The following is a 23,428-nucleotide window of genomic DNA, read 5'->3' as shown; positions in this document are numbered from 1 at the left end:
AGGATCTTCCCAAGCCAGGAATGGAACCCAGGTCTCTTGCATTGGCAGGCAGATTTTTTTTTTACCACTGAGCCACCTGGGAAGCCCCTGGGAGCTCTATCGCCAAAGTCTTAAAGGAAAAGAGTTTTGGGCCTACAGTTTTATATCCAGACAAAGTTTCATTTAAATGGGAAGGGTGTGTGTATTAGTTTTCTATTTCTGCCATAACACATGACAGACTCAACTGCTCAGATCAAACCCACTATTTTCACACACTTCTTGTCTGCAGGACAGAAGTCCAAGGTGACTCCCTGAGTTTCGCTGCTCTGGTTCTCCCCAGCTGAAATCAAAGTGTGGACCAGCTGGGCCCTTGGCCTGAGGCCCTGGGAGGAATCAGCTTCCCCCCTCTCCCCCCACCCCCCTCACTAGATGACTAACAAAAACCATTTTCTTAGAGCTTCTGGACTGGGAAGCCACTAAGACCCAGGACTAGGAGGGGTTGTCCCAGAAGTTTCTTGCTGGTGGTTTCCTCACCCCTGACTCTCTCTGCACTGCAAGCTCTTCCTCCTTGTAAATTCTCCTGGGGCTTGTTGCCGTCCTCCAGTCAAGGCAAAGCCAGATAAAATTAAAAAATTGGCAAAAAAAAAGTACTGGGTGGAGGAGAGGTAGAGGACAGAGAAGAGGGTGTGGCAGGAAATGCTGCTGCCCGCAGGCCACCTCACCTCCTCAGAAAGTGGGAGCCCCTGAGTTGGGCAGCACAGCATAAGGCACTTCCTCTCTGCGGTTCCCTGAAGAACCATGAGAAGACCTGAAATACTTTGAAAAGCAAGTGAGCAAGTGAATGCACGCACACGCACAGACACGCACACAAACACACCCCTCTCCCTCGTTGGTTTAAATTCATGATACCTCTGTTTTACGCTTGAACTTGCCTGTGGAAAATCACTAACCAAAGCGAGTTAGCTCTGGCTTCCCCAAACACTGGCATGTTACCCTTTTGCCTGAGAACAAACCCCAGTAAAGCTCTCAGTTCCTGAAGTAGGAGGCAGTACAGTTTCTCAAAGTGGGACTTGTGCCGTGAGGGTGAGGATGGACACCCCACTTCTACCGTCTGGTCCCAGATCCGTATAGTTACCTGCTGGATACACAAACATCACAGTGATACTTGGTTGAAGCGGGACTCTGCAAACTTTTCCCTGCAGGCTGTTTGGTATCAGTCTCTGTCTGAGGGACCCACCCCCTCCTTTGTAGAGCAAAAGCAGCTGAAGACAACAGGCAAATCAATGTGCCACTGTCCTAGCATACCATCCCCAGATTTAGGGTATATTGGGTCCCAGAAATGGGTGCCTCACCCCTGGTGAACCTGCTGAGGGCTTCCTCAGCCTGTCTTTGAAGAGCCCTGGCTGTGGTTTCAGGGCGCAGTGGATGTGCTAGGAGCATGGGTGTGCTGTGGAGTGGCTTCCTGGTCTAAGGGGCCACGAGAGATGATTTGTGAAGCTGAAGGTGTGAGGAGAGAGTGTATCTGATGACCACTGAGCCCCCTGACCTAATGAGTACTGGATTGAGGAGCGCAGATCACGATGGGCACTCCTGGGTTGCCAGGTCCCTTGATATCCTATGGTATCCAGCTTTGGGTTCTGTGCTCCTCGCCCCCTCTGTGATCCCGCTTCCTCAGGAGCGGCCCCCACATGTTTTCCATCTCCCCACAACTTCCTCTCCCTCCTCAAACCAGCAAAGGGCACTCTTTTGACTGGTGATGGACAGGGCTGGGCAGGGACAGTCCTTGCTCTGCCAAGCCAAGCCCTACAGAGGGACACACTTGCTGTCACAGGGATCTGGAAGGGATGCCTGTGGGTCTTTTTCTCCCAACGGCAACCATCACCTGCCTTTCTCTGTCACAGACTCTCACTGTCTCTGCGATGACTTCACCGTCAATCTTGAGCTCAGACTAGGACAACCACAGGGTGTGGACCAGGCCAGGTCAGTAAGACTTTTGTTTACTATCTTTGTTTAGTGAGAAGGTTAAATTCTTTGGTCCTCTGGGACATGAAGGTGAAAGGCCTGGGAAGACAGACAGAGACTCTGAAAAATCTGGGAAAGAACTAAAAAAAAAACCCAGCTTGACATGAAGCTGGAAACTGTCACAACCGGTGGGAAGTAGGAAGGCCTATGGCAGAGGCAGAAGAGTCATTGTAGGGGTGCAGAATTATGTGTTTGCATACAGACTGGAAGTTGGTTCCACCTAGGAGGCCCAGCAGCCAGGGCAGGGACAGAGAGGATAGAGCAGGACCAGGAGATTGGAAGAGAAGCAGAGGCGTGACGGGGCATTGGGACAGGTGGTCTAGACCGGACACGGACCTCACCTCCTGGGGACAGGACTTCCCACCCTGCAGGGAGGGTGGTATGTCAGGGCAAAGCAGTGGATGCTCCGGCAGGTTCTGGCAGTTTGGCTTCCAAGGATGGAAATCCTCTTCTGACTCAGAGAACAGAAATTGAACAGTGGTTTATCTTGGAGGCAGACATTGGACAATCAGAGAGCTGTGACTGAGTTCCTCATGAAAATCCCAAATGGAGACTGTAAGGGCTGGCTTGAGCAAGTTTTCGTTCATTGGGATAAAATGCCAAAGACAATAGGTAATTGAGATCCTCAAGATGGAGTGGCAATTCTCTTGAAATGAGGTAGACCTATCCCACTCTGTGTGTGTGTGTGTGTGTGTGTTTGGGAAAACGATCCATCTGCCATGACTTGGTCCTGGGAGGACAATTGCCCTGGGAATGCCCTGTCATCCTCCTTTTCTCTTCCCACCTCCTGACATCTCTTCCTCCCATCACAGGCATTTGGACTATTCATTAATCAAAATGACCCAACTCTGGAATCATTTTGATTTCAGAGATTTACTTCTTATTGTTCCCTCTTTCCAGGATCTTTTGTTTCTCATCTCACTTGTTCTATTGCCAGAATACCTTCATACCACCTGACACGCCAGCTTCTGGAAACACTCTCTACTACCTTCCTCACGAGTCACCTCATTTTCCATCACAGCAGGAGTGACTGGACATATGACCTATGCTGCCCTCATTAGGTGTTTGAGCTGCGTGGGCCCAATCCTAAGACCTGAGCCCTTGCCTCACCAAACAATAGGAGTCACAGCCCTCCTACTCTACACATTGATCAACTGATGGGCCAGGCATCTATGGCCAATAAATTCCACTGTCCTGCAGCTGTGGGGAGGCAGAAGAACCTGTACCAGGACACAGGATCTTTCTCTGCCCTGGTGCAGGGCCATGGGACAGCAGGTTTTGTAAATTACCAATTATAAAGAAAAGGCACCCAGAATTCTTGGGCTTCCCCTGTGACTCAGCTAGTAAAGAATCCACCTGCAGTGTGGGAGACCTGGGTTCAATCCCTGGATTGGGAACATCTCCTGGAGAAGGGAAAGGCTACCCACTCCAGTATTCTAGCCTGGAGAATTCCATGGACTGTATAATCCATGGGGTCACAGAGTCGGACTTTCACTTTCATGTCACTGATTCACTCGAGTCTCTATTCAGCAGGGGGCCTGTGCTGGACGGTTTGGGGACAAGAGACACATGGGGGCTGGGAGGAGGACAGGACGCAGGCTTGGACGGGGCACCAACTTGATGGGTTCAGGTGATGGATGTGTCAGGGGAAGACTCTCATGCATAGGCCTGGGAGACAGGTTCAGTTCAGTTCAGTCATTCAGTCGCGTCCGACTCTTTGAGACCCCACGAGCCACAGCACGCCAGGCCTCCCTGTTCATCACCAACTCCCGGAGTTTACCCAAACCTATGTCCATTGAGTCGGTGATGCCATCCAACCATCTCATCCTCTGTCGTCCCCTTCTCCTCCTGCCCTCAATCTTTCCCAGCATCAGGGTCTTTTCCAATGAGTCAGCTCTTCCCATCAGGTGGTCAAAGGATTGGAGTTTCAGCTTCAACATCAGTCCTTCCAATGAACACTCAGGACTGAACTCCTTTAGGATGGACTGGTTGGATCTTCTTGCAGTCCAAGGGACTCTCAAGAGTCTTCTCCAACACCACAGTTCAAAAGTATCAATTCTTCGGCGCTCAACTTTCTTTATAGTCCAACTCTCACATCCATACATGACCAGCGGATAAACCATAGCCTTGACTAGACGGACCTTTGCTGGCAAAGTAATGTCTCTGCTTTTTAATATACTGTTAGGTTGTCATAACTTTCCTTCCAAGGAGTAAGCGTCTTTTAATTTCATGACTGCAATCACCATCTGCAGTGATTTTGGAGCCCCCCAAAATAAAGTCAGCCACTGTTTCCACTGTTTCCCCATCTATCTGCCATGAAGTGATGGGACCAGAAGCCATGATCTTAGTTTTCTGAATGTTGAGCTTTAAGCCAACTTTTTCACTCTCCTCTTTCACTTTCATCAAAAGGCTCTTTAGTTCTTCTTCACTTTCTGCCATAAGGGTGGTGTCATCTGCATATCTGAGGTTATTGATATTTCTCCCAGCAATCTTGATTCCAGCGTGTGCTTCTTCCAGCCCAGCGTTTCTCATGATGTACTCTGCATATAAGTTAAATAAGCAGGGTGACAATATACAGCCTTGATGTACTCCTTTTCCTATTTGGAACCAGTCTGTTGTTCCATGTCCAGTTCTAACTGTTGCTTCCTGACCTGCATACAGGTTTCTCAAGAGACAGGTCAGGTGGTCTGGTATTCCCATCACTTGCAGAATTTTCCACAGTTTATTGTGATCCACACAGTCAAAGGCTTTGGCATAGTCAATAAAGCAGAAATAGATGTTTTTCTGGTACTCTCTTGCTTTTTTGATCATCCATCAGATGTTGGCAATTTGATCTCTGATTCCTCTGCCTTTTCTAAAACCAGCATGAACATCTGGAAGTTCACGGTTCACGTATCCAGGGAGTGGATAACTCTAAAAGATGTACTTTGGGGTGTATTTTTCATGGAGTTTTAGTAGATGAAAAAGATCCAAATAAAGAGAAACAGTTAAAGATCAAGCTTCTGGGTGGAAAACGAACGGCTTGCGAAGAGGTTGAGCTGCTTGCACTATGTCTGAAATGAACGAGCTGTCTGAGCTCTATGAGGAGAGCAATTACCTGCAGACGGATGTGATGCCTGGTGAGAGTGACCTGCATATGGAGGTAGGAGGTGGGAGCCAGGAGCTATCCTGGAACTCCTCCCGTGCTGGGGACCTGCCACAGCTGGAGGAGGAAGGACCCATGGAAGAGGAGGCAGCCCAGCCAATGGCGGAGCCACAGGGGCCCCAGCCCTGGGGAGCAGCCAGGCCTGATCGTGGGCCCTGATTTTGAGAACGAGGGCGAGGGCGAGAAATTCAATGACTCAGAGGACGACTGTGACTCTCCGGAAGAGGAGCCGCTCAACGGTGAGGGTTACAGAGTGTCAGCGGCCCTTGAAGAAGCCAACAAGATGTTTCTGAGAACCTCCAGAGCCTGAGAAGCAGCTCTGGATGGTGGGTTTCAGATGCATTATGAGAAGACCCTGTTTGATCAGTTGGTTTTTATCGGAGAGCTTTTCTCACTTATGGTTGTCAATCGTCTGACCAAAGAACTTGGCTGTGATGAGATCATTGATAGAGAGTAGTTAAATGCTGTTAAGAGAGGAGGGAGCTGCTTGAGGAGAGACCCAGCATTCTGCTGTCTTTTGGGTTCATTCCAAATAGTTCTGTGCCAATGAAAAGCTTGATCTTCCAAAAAAACGAAAAAGGAGGAAAATTGATAAAGCAAAGTATCTTAGTACTGTCGAAACCTGTTTTCAAGAATGTCCAGAGACACTTATGGCTTTGACTTTGTTATTTATTCAGGTTAATTTCCTTGATTGGAGAAGATAATCTTTCATGTTTCACTGTAAGGACTGGCTTTGCAAGAATAAGTTATGACCAAGACAGACTGCCAGTACAAGAGCCCATTGATGATAGTTATATGAGAAAAAATAACTGATTTATCCACCTTAGGACGTAAGATGTCTTTGAGTTATTTGGACTGAAAGCATATTGAGAAAACTTTAAAGATTCGACTTTGTGATCTATCCAGGCTGTGATTATCAAAGGCTAAATTTTTAGTGTAAAATAAATCTTCTACCAAGTATTCTTCAGTATCTCAAAGGATAATCTAGTCCCAAAAGAAGTATGTGTCATGTGTGCTATATCTTAAAACGTGTTTCCAAGAACAACTGAGATTTTGTTTGTACATGTATCTTGATCATTTTTAAAGCTACTGTAATCTTTAATTCAAGAAAGTTAGTTGCCTTGAACATTTTTAAAAGTCAAAACTTAAGACGTCCATAATGGAGTTTCAAATTTCGACTGTAAAATGTACATGAAGGTACAAAGAATACAAACTCGTTCAAACATCAGTATATACTAGAGAATTTTCTGTTTCTCTTGCTCTCTTTTTTCATTTAACTTTACAGGCAAAAGACTCTGGTTGAACTTCATAATGTAAGAACTGTTAAGTGAAAATTGTCCAGTAAAAGGAAAGCCCTACATCTAAAAAAAGACACTATGAACAACCCTTAAAAGTTTTAAATCTTCCCAGAAATCCACCTCAGTATTTGAAGTTTCCCTCTGTCTCCTCCTCTAATTAAGCTTGTTTTTGGTTATGCACCAGCATGCAAGATAACAAAGATTTCTTGTTCTGTGTAAAAAAAAAAACAAAAAAAAAAACAAATCAAGCTTCTGAAATTCAGGTGGCAGTGATGCTTACTGAAAATTTTAAGCTATGAAGCCTTCATCACAGAAATCTCCCTATCACTCATGTGTATGTAGAAGGAGAAAAGCCCATGGTGGATTGCCTTACATGAATTGGGAGAATCTTCAATTGTTTTTATGGCAGCACAAGTTAGTAGAGGCCACAGGGAATTTCTCAACAAGACCTGGTCCACATGTCTGTTCACACTGCCTGTGGGATTAGCTATCTGGTCAGAAGGGAAGTCATCCACAAACACCGGGATGCTAGGAGCTGTGTCATTGATGACAACTTTAAGTTAAGAGTACAGACAACCCCTCTCCATAGTCTTGTTCCCCATGGGATCTCATTGCCTTGGGAACAACGAAAACAATGGATCAATGGATGGCTTCTGAAAGTCTGGTTAATAATGAGTTCTCTGGACTTCCCTGGTGATTCAGTTGCTAGGAGTCCCAGTGCAGGGGCCCAGGTCCAATCCCTGGTTGGGGAACCGGATCCCGCATGCACAACTAAGAAGGCAGCATCCTGCAACTAAAAGGTCCCACGCAATCATGACTTTGTGCCAAACGCTGTACATGGACATCTACCCGTTTGAGATGGGCACATACCTGAAAGGGGTTACCAAATAGCCCAGCCCATCAGCTGTCCTGATGAACCATTTGCTGTGATGGCTTGTGCTGGGCCTTCGATCTAGAGAAGAGGCCCAGTTCCAGCAGCCGGCCCAGTGTCTTACAGAGTTCCATGCACCCCTGGGGGCCTGTGTCTGACTCTCCTCTCATAGCTCCCCGGCATCAGGAGGAAGGTACCTGTCGCGACCCACTTGGAGCTGGACAGTCGCCTACATCACCCAGCACCACAGAAACACATTTGTCTTCCAGAACACTGTGCCATAGGAATGCTATAGCATCTGAACTTTCTAAGACAGACTTAATGATGTGAAGTATTTTCTAAATATCACTTTTATTGGGTTGAACTGAAAATATTTGTGCAAATTTTTTGTGTAAAAAATTTTTTTAACCTAGTTACCTTTGAGCTATGAGTATATTCTTTTGTGTGTGTGTTAGGAAGGAAAATTTGAAATTTTATTAACATGTGGGCAAATTATAGTATTACACTCATATGAGCTATTTTTACTTCCTGTTAAAGATAAAATTTGGTTCTAGGAAGTAATAGGTTGTTCTATTAGTTATATATTGTTACATAACAAACTACACCCCAAACTAAATGGCTTGCATAACAGTAAACACTGATTTCTGTTTCTTTGGGACTGGTTTAGCTTGGAGATATTGGCAGGGGGCCTCGTAATGTGAAGGAAGAACTGACTCATTTGAAAAGAATCTGATATTGGGAAAGATTGAGGGCAGGAGGAGAAGGGACAGCAGAGGATGAGATGTTTAGATGGCATCACCGACTCAATGGAGATGAGTTTGTGTAAACTCTGGGAGCTGGTGATGGACAGGGAGGCCTGGCGTGCTGCGGTCCATGGGGTCGCAAAGAGTTAAACACGACTGAGCAACTGAACTGAACTGAACGATACTATTGTGAGATACGGAGTCAGGTCAGAAGTATGAATGTAGAAATCACTACTATGGTAGCCCTCACCCAATGGTGTTTTACTAACTACAAAGATTGTCCGTTCATGTCAGAAATCCAGGCCATGTGAAATGAGCGTGGGGTGGCTCTGTGGACCCAGGGATAACCACTGTTAGCAGGACCTGGCACAGGTGTCCACTGACTGCCCGGAACCCGAGCCTTACTTCAGAAACAGGGAGGCCATGACGATACTACAGTCCCTGTGCATAATGCTAGTAACATGCTAGGTCCAATATGAATGTGGGAGTAGTTTCTGCTTCTTCAGGTTCACTTACCTGAGTCCATGGTCGTGCAGCTCACTGGGAAAGAAGGGAAGGACTTCTGCGCTTACTGCGGTGATGAAAGGGCACTCCTCACTGGGACGTGGCTTCCTTCTCCGAGGATGTGTTCCGAAAAGAGGCTCGGTTCTAGAAATGAAATGCTCCTCAGAAGCAGCCCCCACATGCTCTCCATCTCTGGGCGGACACTGGGTTCGATTCTGAAAGTCCTCTTCCATCTAGGCTTTTCCTGCAGAGCCGTCTGGCACGTATCCAGAAAGGCTGTGTGTTAGCTGATGCTGGGTACTGACCTGGTGGGCAAGGGGACATATCCAGGATGTGCAGTTTCTGCCCAGCAGGGGGCTTCTCCTTCTCCACAAGGAAGGGAGGGGCAGTGGCTCTATGGAGTGTTGGGGATGGAGCAGGAGGGACCATGCTTTCTCTGCCAGGCCAGCCCTGCACCTTTACTCTGCTCTCACATAACTGAGGGGAGGAGGCCTCTGGGCCTTTTCCTGCCAACCCTGCCCTCACCTGCCTTTTGCCTTCACAGATGCTCACTCTCTTTGCTATAACTTTACTGTCAATTCTCAGCCCAGACCTGGACAACCATGGTGTGTGGTTCAAGGCCAGTGGGTTGCCATTTCCTCCTCCAGGGGATCTTCCCCATCCAGGGATGGAACAGACATCTCCCACATTGACAGGCGGATTCTTCACCGCTGAGCCACCTGGGAAGCCCCATTATCAGGTGTTAGTGCTGTTAAAAAAACACAAGGAAAATGGGGATCCAGAGAAGGGGATGGATAAAAGAAAGGTGAGGGACAGATAATTGAAATTTTGAGGAACAACAGTCCCACAGAGGGTGTGGGGAGCCTGGGGGGAGCCACCAGGAGAGACTCCAGTGGGAGGACTCTGGGGACTCATTCCCTTCTCCACTGGCCAACCAGGCTTCTCCCCACGGCTGGGTCACCCCAGGACTCCAGGTGGCAAGGGCTGCTGGCGCCAACTTCAGTCTTGCCATCGTGGTCCTGCTTCTGCTGCCCAACTGTGTCCACGATGCGCAGGGTGGTGAGTTCCTGGTGAACCTGCTGGGAGAAGGCAGGGATGATGCATTATAACCAGAGAGCAGGACCTAAGCTGGCCTTGGTTAGAGAGCCTACGGGCGTGGTGTTGCCTCTGCCTCCTCCTCCTCAATCCTTAGGTGAGCTCCCTTCCTTGTTGGCAGCTGCTGGGCTGGTTGGCCACTTTCAGGCCAGCAAAAGGGCAAGTTGGTTGAAAAAGTAATGCTCAGACAATGGGAGGTGGGGAGGCGAGAGGACAAGGAGAGAGCATGGCAGGAAACACTGCTATCCCTAAGCTCCCAGCCCCTTACTCATCCTTCCAGGAGTGGGGGCCCCCGTGGCAGGGCTGGGACAGGTGACCTTCCTGTAGGGAAGGACCTAGACACCTCCTGAAAAGCACACACCACTGATCTCATCTGTTCACACAAACCCTTCTCCTCCACATGACTCCCTGCCCCTGAACGCCCAGGCCACTTTACCAGCCATAAACCACCCGTGCCACCCCGGGCTCTCACTTCCCCAGACACATCCCCTTAGTGTAACACCTCTTCCCCTGCAGCTCACTAAGTTCATTCCACATCTTTGCATCCCGAGAAGCCCAGGGCCTCCAATACCTTGCCACCTGTGAAGGGACCTGAATCACACATTCCACCAACTGGCATCTTATCCCCTTGCCTGAGGACTTACTCCAACAAAAGTCTCCCAGCCTGGACCCCAGGAGGGATGGGAACCGAGTCCCCCAAAGTGTGACATGGGGCCTTAGGGTGAGGAGGGGCACCCCTGCTTCTACCCTTTGGTCCCACATTCACATCGTCCACAAACTGTGAAGATGGCGGCCTATAATGGCTATTGATTAAGATAGGATTTGGGGAAATCTACAGAAGACAATAAATCTGGTCTTCTTTTCAGGCCTTTCGGCGCCTGTCTCTGTGCACCTCCAGGTTTGTGGTGCGACAACAGGCAAAGATAACGTGAAAAACCAAAGGAAACCTTTGACCCCTGCCCTGGTTTGCGAACCCCAGCACTGGGTGACTCATCATTATCCAGGGGCTGCCTTGGCTGCCTGTTTATGAATCACAACCCTGCCCGGTCCTGCCTTGTAGCCTCTGGAGGTGGGAATGTGATAGGAGGGTGGGTCCTGCAGTTACAGGCTAACGCCCCCTCCTCTGCTGTAGAGTGGCTTCCTCGGTCCGAGGGGCCACAGGGGACACTGTGTGAAGCCACAGAGGTGAGCAGAGGACAGGGGAGGCACAACAATCCTGGTGTCAGATCTTGGTCCCCTGCTGGTCATCTTATTTGTTCCCTGAGGCCCTGCTTATGCCAAACCACACAACCACTTCTATCCTATGACAGCTGGCCTCTCAGTAACGATTATCGAGTGGATGAGCCCAGTTCATCAAGACCGGAGGTCCCTTCTCTACCAGACTCAGGACCATATCAGTTCAGTTCAGTTCAGTCGCTCAGTCGTGTCCGACTCTTTGCGACTCCATGAATTGCAGGACACCAGGCCTCCCTGACCATCACCAACTCCCGGAGTTTACCCAAACCCATGTCCATCGAGTCAGTGATGCCATCCAACCATCTCATCCTCTGTCGTCCCCTTCTCCTCCTGCCCCCATCCTTCCCAGCATTAGGGTCTTTTCCCATATCAGTAGCCATGTTTAAACGATAGGCTTTCCCCACTACAAGTGGCGTGGCCATGCCTCTGACTCTATGGGGCTGGGTTGTAATACTCTGATTAGGATGTCACAAGCTGTCCTTGGGGGAGGGCATGTCAACCCAAACTGGTATTCTTGCCCGGAAAATCCCATGGACAGAGGTACCTGGTGGGCTACAGTCCATAGTGTCGCAAAGAGTCAGACATGACTGAAGTGACTTAGCAGGCAGGAAGGTTACCCCTGGCACGATTTTCCCTGCTAATGGACTTCTGTCTCATGGGTGCTGCAGGGTCCTAGGGTCCTAGTGGCAGTTCCCACCACACTCATTCCTTCACGTCCTTTCCATGAACACCTTCCACAGCTGAGTTGAGCAGTTGCAGAGGCCTCTGGTCTGCAAATTCTGAAATATTTAGTGTCCAGCCATCAATAGAAATGCTTTAGGCCAGGCAGATATAAAAAGGAGATGTGAAGGGATCACAGCCCTGCATGCTTTCAGGCTACGATTGTCACTAATCTCTGTCATTTTACCCAGAAAAAGGTGGTCTTGCAACATTCTATTTGTAGCAAAGGGAAGACAATATGAGAATGTACTCATACTTCTCAACTATGGCAGCCTTCACCCCATTCTTAACTACAGAGACTTTTCCATCACTGGTTCAAATCCGGAGAATGTGAAATAACCACTGTGTAGGTCTTACATATCGTGATACCCCTGTAAGCAGGATGCACGACGGTTATGTATTCAATACCCTGCATCTCATGCATCACATTAATAACAGCAGGGCTGTGATGATGCTTCAGATCCCTGGACATGATGTGAGTCACACACTGGGTCCATATGAACACGGAGGTGGCTTCTGCTTCCCAGTGTGCACTTACCTGAGTCAACGGCCATGTGGCTTCCACGGACAGGGAAGGCCAGAGGACTGCTGTACTGCGCTTGCCATGGTGCTAAGAGGGCCCTCCTGCTGGAAACTGGCACTCTCTCTATAATGGATTCTCGGTTCTGATAACTGGCTCAGTTCTAGAAACTGGGCAAAGTATCCAGACAAGCTGTTGCAATGGCTGTTTTCAGCGCCCTGATCATCCAGCTTGTGTTTTACTTTCTTTTTGTTTCTTGGGGTTTTTGTTTTTTGGTCGGCTGCCTGGTTTTGGGGATCTTAGTTCCCTGACCAGTGATTAAACCCAGGCACCTGGCAGTGAAAGCCGGGAGTCCTAACCAGTGGACCACCAGGGAATTCCTTTGTTTCATTCCTTTCAATCTTGCAGTTTGTATCTAGGTTGGCCGCCCATCCAGGTTGTTTGCCTCTAGGATCACCCTGTGCTATGAACCAGCATCATACTCTCTGCAGTCAGGACCTGGCTGGCCTTCCCATCTCTCTACTCATATCAACCATTACACCTGCTTTATTCCTGACACAGTGCACCCCCACCTGGAATCTGCATATGTTCAATCCCTGTTTCTGCTGGAAGCCCAAGGAAGACACCATCTCCGAGCAGCATTCCTGACCTTCAGGAAAAGTCCTCCTGTGTTACCGACCAGGGTTCTTGGACTCGATCAGTAGAAGTTGGTAAAAGGCCAAACACAAATTCAGGGGGAAAAAGCTTTATTGGGACGCATGAGGGAGCAAAAACAAGTTAACATATTCACTTGCTGGCTCCAGAGGGTGGGGTCCCACATATGAGATGAGAGTGGGGGCAGGTCCTGGGTCAGACCAGAGGGGTGACCTGGGTGGTTTGTTCCCCCTTGGTGGTGCTTTGTGCAGGGGTCATGACCCAGCACCTGCTTTTGCTCCTGGCTGCTCTGAAATCACCTTGGGTTTTTCGTCTTTTTGTGTCTTGTTGTTGATTATTTGCCCCAACTGCACATGCATGCAATTATTTTTAGCACCTTATAATTTCTTTGTATTTTGATGCTTGATGTGACTTTTGTCCAGGTACACTCACTGCACAAACTGTCCCAGCCTGGCTCATTACCCACCGGGGGTTCTACACCCTTATTCTTAACAGTTAAGGCGCCAAACCTTGCTTCTATCAAACCTTCTCCCTGCTGGACATGGACCACTGAACTGAGCCTCCCCTCAAGGTGCAGAAGTCCCTCACAAGGACCTACATGGGTCTGGGCCACCCTCCACCGGAACGGGCTATATTCCTTGAGCCACCATGAGTGTTATTTCAAACTGGTAGATCCTACAGACACAAAGTCAATCAAAAGGTTAGATAAACAGAGACTAGAAATGAAAGAACAACAATAGCCATTAAAAGGCCTAGAGAGGGAAGGAACCAGGTCAACTTTGGGAGGACTTTCTTTTTTTTTAAACTCTTGGCAGAGGCGAAATCTCCCATGAAAAACTTGTGAAGCCCCTCTACCTGTATATTTAAGATGCATATTTACACCTTAATATAAGGTGTAGTAATATAAGGTGTATATTTCCTTAATATTGATCTCAGAGAGATAGCAGTCAGCGGTGCTAAAGAGGGATTTTAGTTTCCTGCCCAGGAATTGAACCTGGGTAGCTTGGTGTAAAATGAGGAATTCTAGACACTAAACACCAGGGGCAAGATGCAAAGCTCCCTGGGCTCTCACCGTCTTTGAAAGCAAGAATGTTTCAAGGAGGCAAAAACTGTAAAAGCAGGTACCAAAGTTATTGCTGGAGACATACAGAGAAACAGTTTGTTTATTTAAGATGGAAGCAAAGCGGAAATATACACCCAGAGATGAGTGCAGGCATCCTGAATGAGCAGCACAAAGAAGCTAGGCTGGGGTTTAACATACACACACATGTCTCTATCCACCCTGGTGGCTCAGTTGGTACAGAATTTGCCTTCAATGCAAGAGACCTGGGTTCGATACCCGGGTCGGGAAGATCCCCTGGAGAAGAAAACGGCAACCCACTCCAGTGCTCTCTTGACTGAAGATTTCCATGAACAGAGGAGCTGGCAGGTTACAGTCCTTGGGATACCAAAGAGTCAGACATGACTGTGTAACTAATATTCTTTCACTTTCACTTCCATACATGCATCTATTCCTCCCCAACTCCCATCCCATCCCCACTCAGCCTGCCACATAACATTGAGCAGAGTTCTATGTGCTACACAGTAGGTCCTTGTTGGTTATCCATTTTAAATAAATCAGTGTCTACATGTTGATCCCAGACTCCCTAACTAACCCTTCCCCTCATCCTTTCCCCCTGGCAACCATAAATTCATTCTCTAAGTCTGTGAGTCTCTTTCTGTTTTGTATGTAAGAGCACTTGTATCACAACTTTTTAGATTCCACATACAAGGGATGTCAAAAGGTGTTTCTGCTTCTCTGTCTTTGTTGTTCAATATGACAATCTCCAGGTCCATCCATGTTGCTACATATGGCATTATTTCATTCTTTTTGACGGCTGAGTAATATTGCACTGTGTATATGTCCCACATCCTCCTTATCCATCCCTCTGTCCGTGGCCATTTAGGTTGCTTCCAGGTCCCGGCTACTGTGAACAGTGCTGCAATGAACACAGGGTGCGTGGACCCTCTCAGACCATGTTTCTTCGGAATCACCAGTTACATTTAATCCCGTAAGATGGAGAAATGGTGAAACATCACGACTCCTCTAGTGAGAGAGAAACTTAAATACTTCAAGTTTTCTGGAGTACTGGGATTTTGATTTAAATAGTAGTAGCATAATAAATGGGCTTCCCCAGTGGCTCAGATGGTAAAGAATCCGCCTGTCAACGCAGGAGACACAGGAGACGCAGGTTCAGTCCCTGAGTTGGAGAGGTCCCCTGGAGAAGGAAATAGCAGCCCACTTCAGTGTTCTTGCCTGGAGCATCCCATGGACCGAGGAGCCTGGCGGGCTATAGTGCAGGGGATTGCCAAGAGTTGGACATGACTGAGCGACTAACACTTTCACTTTAAGCATAATAAATTATTAAGGGAAACAGTGATGAATAAAACTTCACTGTATTGAAAATAGGCTGAGGTGGTTTCTCCAGACCCAGAAAGAATCCCTGAGTCCTGTAATAGCAGATGGTATTTTTCTTGCAATATCATTTGCAAGAACGAGGTCACGAGGCACAGAAGACTCTAATTATCCACAAACTAGAACAAGATGAAAAATGTCCTGTTTGTGGAGATTTCTTCAAGTACTTGAATATTTCAGTGTAGAAATTCCACCACTTAGCACCAAGAGATAGTGGCAAAATTGTTTCTGTCCTTCTTAAAGATGCTGAGTAGGATTTCACCAAATGTGATAAAGGCCATGAGATGATGCATCTACTGCGTCACAGTAACCGGAAAAAAGACTCAGGATTCATGGGGTCTGATCTTCTGGATCTAAAGTGAAGAGCAGGAGAAAGGCAGACGGAGCACCTGTCAGGCTTCTTGGGAGCACCATCTCCTGCAGAAAAGAAAGAGGCGTTGGTTCAGGAGGCTGAGGAAATCCTGTCACATTCCTGGGGCTGCCCCTCCCCAGCGCCCCACTCCAGCCCCACCCTCACTGCTGCTGCTACTAAGTCACTTCAGTCGTGTCCGACTCTGTGCAACCCCATAGACAGCAGCCCACCAGGCTCCGCCATCCCTGGGATTCTCCAGGCAAGAACACTGGAGTGGGTTGCCATTTCCTTCTCCAATGCATGAAAGTGAAAAGTGAAAATGAAGTCGCTCAGTCGTGTGCGACTCTTCGCTACCCCACGGACTGCAGCCTACCAGGCTCCTCCATCCATGGGATTTTCCAGGCAAGGGTGCTAGAGTGGGGTGCCATTGCCTTCTCCGATGCTGTCAGGGGCTTCCTGGGAGCCCCGTCTCCTGCAGAAAATAAAGAGGCCTTGGACCAGGAGGCTGAGGAACTCCTGTCACTTTCCTGGGGCTGTCCCTCCCCAGACACCCCTCCAGCCCCGCCCTCACTGAGGGGCTCCTATGTCCTCCTGTGGGGCTCCTCCCTTGCCTGCTTGACCCAAGCCACTTCCTGTGAGAACAGGCCTTTGGAGTAGGGTCTGCAAAGGCCTTCCCACCCCTTCCTCCTGGGATGATAGCCCGGCCCCTCTCATCTTGGCCCCGGGTGTGTCCCCTCCCTGCTGACATGTCATGTGGAGCCCCCATGCTGCTCTCAGCACCCGTGAGTCCTGTCCTCGCCCCGAGTGCCTGCTGTTCTCACACCACATACCCTGGGCCCTGCCAGCCAGCAGTCTGTGCTCACTCAGGGGACTTGGCTAAACCTTTTTAACTTCAACAGGCCTTCAGCCTTCCTGTGCCCCAGCCACCCATCACTTCCCATTGTCACCTGACAGTGAGGACCTTTCAGAACTGAGGCCCAAGCTTGTCTGAGTTCTACTCTCAGGTTATATGAGGTTTTATTCACCTGGTTCATTTCCAGGATGAGGTTGAGTGAGGGGCAGGGATTGGCTGGGATTCACCTTCCCCGTCCTCACACCAGGCCCTGTGCCCCTGCCTTCCCTCTGAATTCTGCCCTCAGTACCTCCTCCTGTAAAGGATATAGGCTATTATGCCCACTATGATGAAACTGGTGAGAACCCCGGTGGTGATCCAGGTGATGCGATTGATGTCTGGGGCCGTGGGCTGCACTGTAGAGGGTCCTGTGGTCGGTGATGCTGCAAGGAGAGTAAGAGTGAAGCCCTTGTCCAGACTCCTAACTCGGCAGATGCCTCCTCGCCCCCCTGACCCAAGTACCCCTACTGTGCAGTTTGCACCCATCACATGCAGACCCCTGTGATAGATCCCCAGGTGAGATAGGGGGAAGGGAGGAGCCCAGTCCTCAGGGGGCTCCGACAGCTAATGGGGGAGCAAGGTTTCCAACACAGCCACTCAGTCCTGCTGTGACACAGAGATGGTGACATGAGGATGGAGTCCTCAGGACCTGACAGCAGAGGTGATATTGACAGATTTCCAGAAGTAGGATTGGTGACATTTAAAAGAAGATTCTGGAAAGAGGGTACAGTGAGAAATAAATCCCAGAAATCAAAAAGATGTCTACAGGTTTGGGATCAGCAAAAATCCATGTTCAGTCGCCCAAAGGCCTGTGCTGTGAGGAGAGAAGTCAGGAGGTGGAAGAGGAAGGAGGATGCCAGAGCACCCCGGGTCATTGTTCTCCCAGAACAACTCACCTCTGACGGATCACTGTCTCTCTCTCTCTCTCACACACACACACACACACAGACACACACACACACACACACAGAAGGGTGGGTCCATGTCACCATGAGAGGACTATCACTTTCTCCTACTCTTCTCACTTACCCGTGGTCTTCAACATTCTCTCCCAGCGCACCAAGAAAGCCTTATACCAGTGCTGACAGTCTCCCATGGAGACCTTCTTCAAGAAGTCGGTCACAGCTCTGTCATTCTCCCACTTCTCTTTCATCCGCCTCCCTTTAGAATGAACCACGGTCCAATGTCCATTCTCCGAATCAAAGAGGAGGCACAGTTGTCCATTGAAGCCAAACTTCCAGGATCCGTTGATGTGCTTGTTGTCTTCACTCCAGCAGGTCATCCTGGCCTGCAGGGTCCAAGGGTCTGACCCCACCAAGGAAAAGAAAGAGCTCAGCCTCTGGGCTTGACAGATTCTTTGCCCCACCTGGGTCCACCTCCCCTGGGTCCAGCTAATCTGGCCCTAGTCTCTCCTGTAACAGCTGCTCTTTCCACTGGACTACTAGGGAAGGACAATATCCTTTTTTTTTTTTTACCCGAAAACAGTGGATGCACCTGAGCCCCAAGTCTACTCCTCCTGCATTTAGACTTTCTAACTCACCCTCGTCTATGTGTGTCTCTGGTGTAACGTCAGGCATTTGTTCCTTGAGCAAGTCTCCAGTGTCTCTGAGTGTGTCAGTCTGTGTTTCCCAGGCGTTCATGCTTTTCACTTCCTCTCCCAATGGACTCATGTCCTTGATCTTAGCTCTACTGCAGTCATAGGAGAGAAAGACCTTTTGATCAACTTCTCCTTGAACCTCACACCATGGCTGATCATCTCTGGGCTGAGGATCGATGTTGAAATTATAGGAAAGAGAATGAAGGTCTGTGAACGCAAAACACAGTGAAGGTGAGGATGGGAGAAAAAAACCCGTAGGCCCCTTCCCTCAGTTATGTGAGTGCAGAGTAAGGCTGCAGGGCTGGGCTGACAGAGTAATGACACCCCCCGTCCCCCAAAACACACCACACAGCCAGTGCCCCTCCCTTCCTTGTGAAAAAGGAGGAGTCCCCTGCCTGGCAAAGATCACACATCCTGGGTGTGTCCCCTTGTCCACCAGGTCAGTTCCCAGCATCATAACCTTTGCAGAGACGAGCCAGGCTGCTATGCAGGAAAAGTCTAGACGACAGAGAACTGTCAGAATCTAACCCCATGTCCTGTGAGAGATGGGGAGCCTGTGGGGATGCTCCTGAGGAAGCAAGATTACAGGGAGAGGGGCAAAGAAGTGATGGGTGAGCACAGAACCCCAAGTTGGAGAAGGAAGAGTTTATAATTACATGTCACAGGACTTAGCAAGGCCGGGGAGACACTGCTGATCTCCCACTAAGATGGGTCTCGGAAGCCTGGAGAAAGGCCTGGCCCACATGGCATGAAAGAGAAAATCCAGAACTTCCGAGGCAGGTGGTAGAGAAGGGGACCAAAGGCTCAGAGAAGTGAATCTGCCAGGGTGGATATGGTATGAAAGGGCAGGAAAGTGTCCAGGCCACCAGGCACCATGGGAAAGCCTGATGGACTCTATGGAGCCTGACAGAAAAGCGTGGATGAGAAGCATCTCCAACAGGTCAAGGTTGACTTTTGTGGAAGGTCAGGGATGGTGGTAGGAGGATGGTGGTAGGAGACGGTGATCCTGTGGGCTTCCATCAGGAATAGGGATGGAAAATGGGGGAAGATCAGATTCCAGGTGGAGTGTTGTATGTCAGGACCAAAGTTGGTACAATGGTCAAAGCAATTAGTGAAAGTCGCTCAGTCGTGTCTGACTCTTGTGACCCCATGGACTATACAGTCCATGGAATTCTTCAGGCCAGAATACTGCAGTGGGTTGCCTTTCCCTTCTCTAGGGGATCTTCCCAACCCAGGGATCAAACCCATGTCTCCTGCATTGCAGGTGGATTCTTTACCAGCTGAGCCACAAGGGAAGCCCAAGAATACTGGAGTGGGTAGCCTATCCCTTCTCCAGCGGATTTTCCCAACCCAGGAATTGAACTGGGGTCTCCTGCATTGCAGATGGATTCTTTACCAACTGGCTCCTGGTATGGTCCTGGGGCCTGGCAGAGATGAGGCCTCTCTGGTCATGGAATGTCAGAGTTGCCCATCATGATCTGGGTTCATCAACCCCTAACCATTAGTTCAGATAGACCAGCTGTCATAGGATAGAAGTGATTATGTGGCTTGCCATAACCAGGGCCACAGGGAACAAATAAGATGTGCCAGCAGGTGACCTAGGCCTGACACTTGAGTTGATACAGGGCCACTCTCCCCTGCTCACACCTGTGGCTTCATGCAGTGTCCCCTATGGCTCCTTGAACCAAGGAAGTCAGTCTACAACAGAAGGGGCGCATTAGCTCATAACAGCCAGACCCACACTCCTATCACATTCCCACCACCAGAAGCTACAAGACAGGACAGGGTAAGTTTCTGGTTCATAAACAGACAACTGAGGCAGCTCTTGGATGATTCTCTAGCGTATGGGTCACTCATTATGGGGTCAGAAACCAGGACAGTGGAAAAGTCTGGTTCTCAGTTGATTTACACATTACATTTGGCTCCTGGTATTCCACAAATGTGGAAGCTCCTTTTGCACCCAGAGACAGATACCAAATAGATTAAAGAGACAATGAGATTTACTTTCTTCTGTAGAAAAAAATTTATCAACACCTGCTTTAATCAATAACCATTATAGGCTGCCACTGTCCCGATTCCTAGACAATATGAATGTGGGACCAAAGGGTAGAAGTGGGGATGCCCAGCCTCACCCTCGAGCCCTGTGTCACACTCTGGGAAACCCTGTTCCCATCCCTCCTACGTTAGGTCCTGGGGGCCAGGTTGGGGGGTTTTGCTGGGTGAGATATCAGACAAAGGGATAAGATGCCAGTTGATAGAGGCCATGTTTCGATTCTCTTCAATAGATAGGAAGCTACTGGAGGCCCTGGGCTTCTTGGGATCATGGAAAAATGGGTAATAAATGGTCTTGTAACCAAAAGGGCTCTAGGGAGCCTTAGTGGGAAAGACCTCCCCCCCATGGTCTCTGTCTGCCTCTTGTTTGTAGAAAAGTTTTAGTCAGCCAGGTCTCCTGTGAGTCTCAAAACAGTGGTTTAAGAGTTAAGGGTTAGAACATGTGAAGATGGAGAAACCAATACTCCTTAGGCTGGGAAACTGGTAACAATTTAGACTGTGACCAGCCACATAGCAGTGTCATGAAATTACCAGTTCCCTGAAAGGTAACAAAGATCTGACACAAGTCTCAAGTTGTTTCTACAGGAAGCAGACCCCCAGCACATAAAAACTGCTGACTGCAAGCACACAGACCCCCAGACCGGTTGAAACCATAAGCTTGGTGATGTTCAAATGTTCGCCTTATGCCAACCAACCTGACTGTGCACAAGACGCTGATGTGCCCTGCAGCAGACACCTCTGCCCCCTTTTCTAACTCGGAAACTTGGAGGCAGTCTGAGGACATTAGGGCACTATTTTCCCGGGGCTCCTGAGCAAACCAACTTTTCCTTTTCCACCACTTGTTAACTTCACCAGTGGTAGGATCTGGGTCATAACCAGTTTCAATTAGTAACAGTGTGAGCTGTCTGGAAGGAGCTTTGACTCCTGATCAGTGGGTAGGCATTGAGCGCCTTCCTGGGGACGCATATGTATTTTTTTTTTTAAATAAATTGAATCCTTTAATTTTTTCAAGTGTTTTTAAAAATCCATTTTATACTTAAGCCAGCCTTGAAGATAAGCACAAAATCTGTTTACTTTTCTTTTTTTATGCAACACAACTCAGGCACCCATTCTGTGCATAGCACTGTTCTAGGTGCAGTAAAAGGGATTCTTGACCTTAAAACATGATTGCACCTTCTGGAATTGTGTTATCTCCTTTTCCAGAAAGTAAAAATAAATAAAATCACCATTGTTTACTAATGACCTGCCCCAAACCCACTTCTGGCTCTGAGAAATGCTAGCATCTTCCAAATTTAAGATGTTTCAGTGAATTCCTCTCCTACTTTCCCCAAAGTACAAAGGCAGAACTCTTTATTAAAAAAATTTTTTAAAGGCAATTTTCCATGAAAGCGTAGTTTCTGTTTCTATTGTATTTTTGATTATTATATTGTATTTTTCTTTTTTCCTTCTAGCTTTTAAGTTTTCTTCCTCCAGCACTGCTTTTTCCTGTACAAGGCAACAGCATTTTTTCATTTTTCTTTTCCTAACACAAAGTATTTCATCTTATAGACAAATAATTCCCAAGACTGGTGATCAATATTTAAAGAAAAAAGAAAGAAAGAAACTTAAGGGTTTCCCTGGTGGCTCAGCAGGTAATGAATCCACCTGCAATGCAGGAGACCCCAGTTCAATTCCTGGGTCAGAAAGATTCGCTGGAAAAGGGAGAGGCTACCCACTCCAGTATTCTTGAGCTTCCCTGCTGCCTTAGATGGTAAAGAATCCACCTGCAATGTGGGAGACCTGGGTTCGATCCCTGGGTTGGGAAAATCCCCTGGAGAAGGGAAAGGCTACCCACTCCAGTATTCAACCCTGGAGAATTCCACGGACTGCATAGTCCATGGGGTCGTATAGAGTTGGACACGACTGAGCAACTAAGCACCTTTCAGCAGGGGGCGCGCCGCCGCCGCCGCCTCCTGGGCACCCGGGTCCGCTCTGCGTTTATAACTTACGGCCGGGAAAAAGCGCTGGTCCTTCAAGGGCCGGAGATGTAGAGACCAGAAGGGTCTCTGCTCCACAGGTCGGGGCGGGAGGGTGTGCTTTTCGGGGCGGGTCTGGGTCTCTTCTCCGCGGGATGGCCGATTGGTCCCAAACTGCCCGGCTTCAGGGCTCCCACTTCCCAGGGGCGGTCCGGAGCCTTGGGGGTTTCAACCCTATTTCCTGCCGCCTCCTGGCCCCCTCTTCTCCCATCGTCACCTCCCAAATTCCCGGCGTTACTACTTCACCCAAGTCACCCCTATTCTGGCCCGGAGAGCCGGCAAGAAGCCAGTAGGAGCCTCCGAGGACCAAACGGGCCGAGGGAAGGGAAAGAGGTGGCGGCGGCGGCGCTACCCTGTTAGAAGTTTCGCGAACCCCCGCGGACATCACCCCCATCCCCTTTTCGGGTCATAACCCATCCAACCTCCTCGCGTACCCCGCCGCGCCCCGCGCAGGGTCATCCCCGAACTCACCGCTGGACGTCCCGCTGAAGAAGAAAACTGGAAGCAAAACGAGGAAGCCAAGACTGGTCTTGGAGACACCCATCTCTCCCTTTGCCACCTGGATCTCAATTTTGCAGGAGTGCGAGGCTTTCGAGTCAGAATGGGCGATCCTCTCCCGTGAGCCCGCAATACTGTCTGGACCTCCGCTCCTGCGCGGAGTGCCTGGCCCGCCCCTCAGCTGACGGGGCTGGGCGGGGCTCTCTTGCCAGCTTGCTCCCTCACTCGCGGTGCTTTCCCTATGGACTCTTCTGACCACTTGCTTACGCGGTGCGCCAACTTTGCGCCAACTTGCGGTGGTGATAGGAGACCGCCAGGTTCTTGTTGCTGAAACTGAAACTCCAATACTTTGACCACCCGATGCGAAGAACTGACTCACTGCAAAAGACCCTGATGCTGGGAAAGATTGAAGGCGGTAGGAGAAGGGGACGACAGAGGATGAGATGGTTGGAAGGCATCACCGACTTGATGGACATAAGTTTGAGTAAACTCCTGGAGGTGGTGATGCTTTTGCAGTCCATGGGGTCGCAAAGAGTCGGACACGACTGAGCGACTGAACTGAAGGCTCTTGTTCCTCCCCTTGTTCCTTATCAGTCTTAAGTCTCTTGTTCCTTAACAGATCAGGGCACTCAGGCCAGTTGTCGGAGTCGGGAGGAGACAAGGGACAAAAGAAAATCCCTGTTCGGGCCACTGGGTCGGGTCAGTCAGCGGACAAGCTTGTCCCTAAGTACCTGAATGGTCAGGGCATCAGTCGCAGTGACGAAATCCCACCAGAGTCGC

At 49.1% G+C, this 23,428-nt stretch overlaps 1 protein-coding gene and 2 pseudogenes across 2 annotated transcripts; 2 read left to right on the top strand and 1 right to left on the bottom strand.

The window, feature by feature from the left end:
• The first annotated feature begins 4,866 nt into the window (after window positions 1–4,866).
• Window positions 4,867–7,473, top strand: LOC145521938 (tyrosine-protein kinase RYK-like; annotated as a pseudogene).
• On the top strand, window positions 5,051–5,603 carry LOC145521440 (EP300-interacting inhibitor of differentiation 1-like; annotated as a pseudogene).
• Window positions 7,474–13,932: 6,459 nt separating the features above from the next.
• Window positions 13,933–22,805, bottom strand: LOC145521439 (UL16-binding protein 1-like). 2 transcript variants are annotated; one of them, XM_081530034.1, is made up of 6 exons: window positions 22,622–22,805; window positions 18,027–18,290; window positions 17,516–17,791; window positions 16,737–16,869; window positions 15,968–16,066; window positions 13,933–15,659 (listed from the first exon to the last, which is right to left on the bottom strand). In XM_081530034.1, exons 1-5 carry the CDS (start codon window positions 22,692–22,694, stop codon window positions 16,006–16,008), a joined length of 807 nt encoding a protein of 268 aa, XP_081386160.1. In that variant the 5' UTR covers window positions 22,695–22,805; the 3' UTR covers window positions 13,933–15,659; window positions 15,968–16,005. The 2 variants fall into 2 exon arrangements, with proteins under 2 accessions (XP_081386160.1, XP_081386161.1); XM_081530035.1 differs by lacking the exon at window positions 15,968–16,066.
• Between the last annotated feature and the right edge of the window lie 623 nt (window positions 22,806–23,428).

This window comes from Giraffa tippelskirchi, chromosome 9, assembly GCF_054371585.1.
Source record: "Giraffa tippelskirchi isolate mGirTip1 chromosome 9, T2T-mGirTip1v1.2.pri, whole genome shotgun sequence".
NCBI lineage: Eukaryota > Metazoa > Chordata > Mammalia > Artiodactyla > Giraffidae > Giraffa > Giraffa tippelskirchi.
Note: the sequence above shows the minus strand (reverse complement) of the source record. Positions and strands in the feature narration are given on the sequence as shown.

What these genes read in the sequence shown, in the direction of transcription:
- LOC145521439 (XM_081530034.1), bottom strand. Translation starts at nt 22,694, where the DNA reads ATGGGTGTCTCCAAGACCAGTCTTGGCTTCCTCGTTTTGCTTCCAGTT. An exon ending in CTTCAGCGGGACGTCCAGCG is followed by an intron (nt 18,291 to 22,621) that starts GTGAGTTCGGGG and finishes TTGCGTTCACAG; the next exon opens with ACCTTCATTCTCTTTCCTAT. An exon ending in AGAGACACACATAGACGAGG is followed by an intron (nt 17,792 to 18,026) that starts GTGAGTTAGAAA and finishes TGGTGGGGTCAG; the next exon opens with ACCCTTGGACCCTGCAGGCC.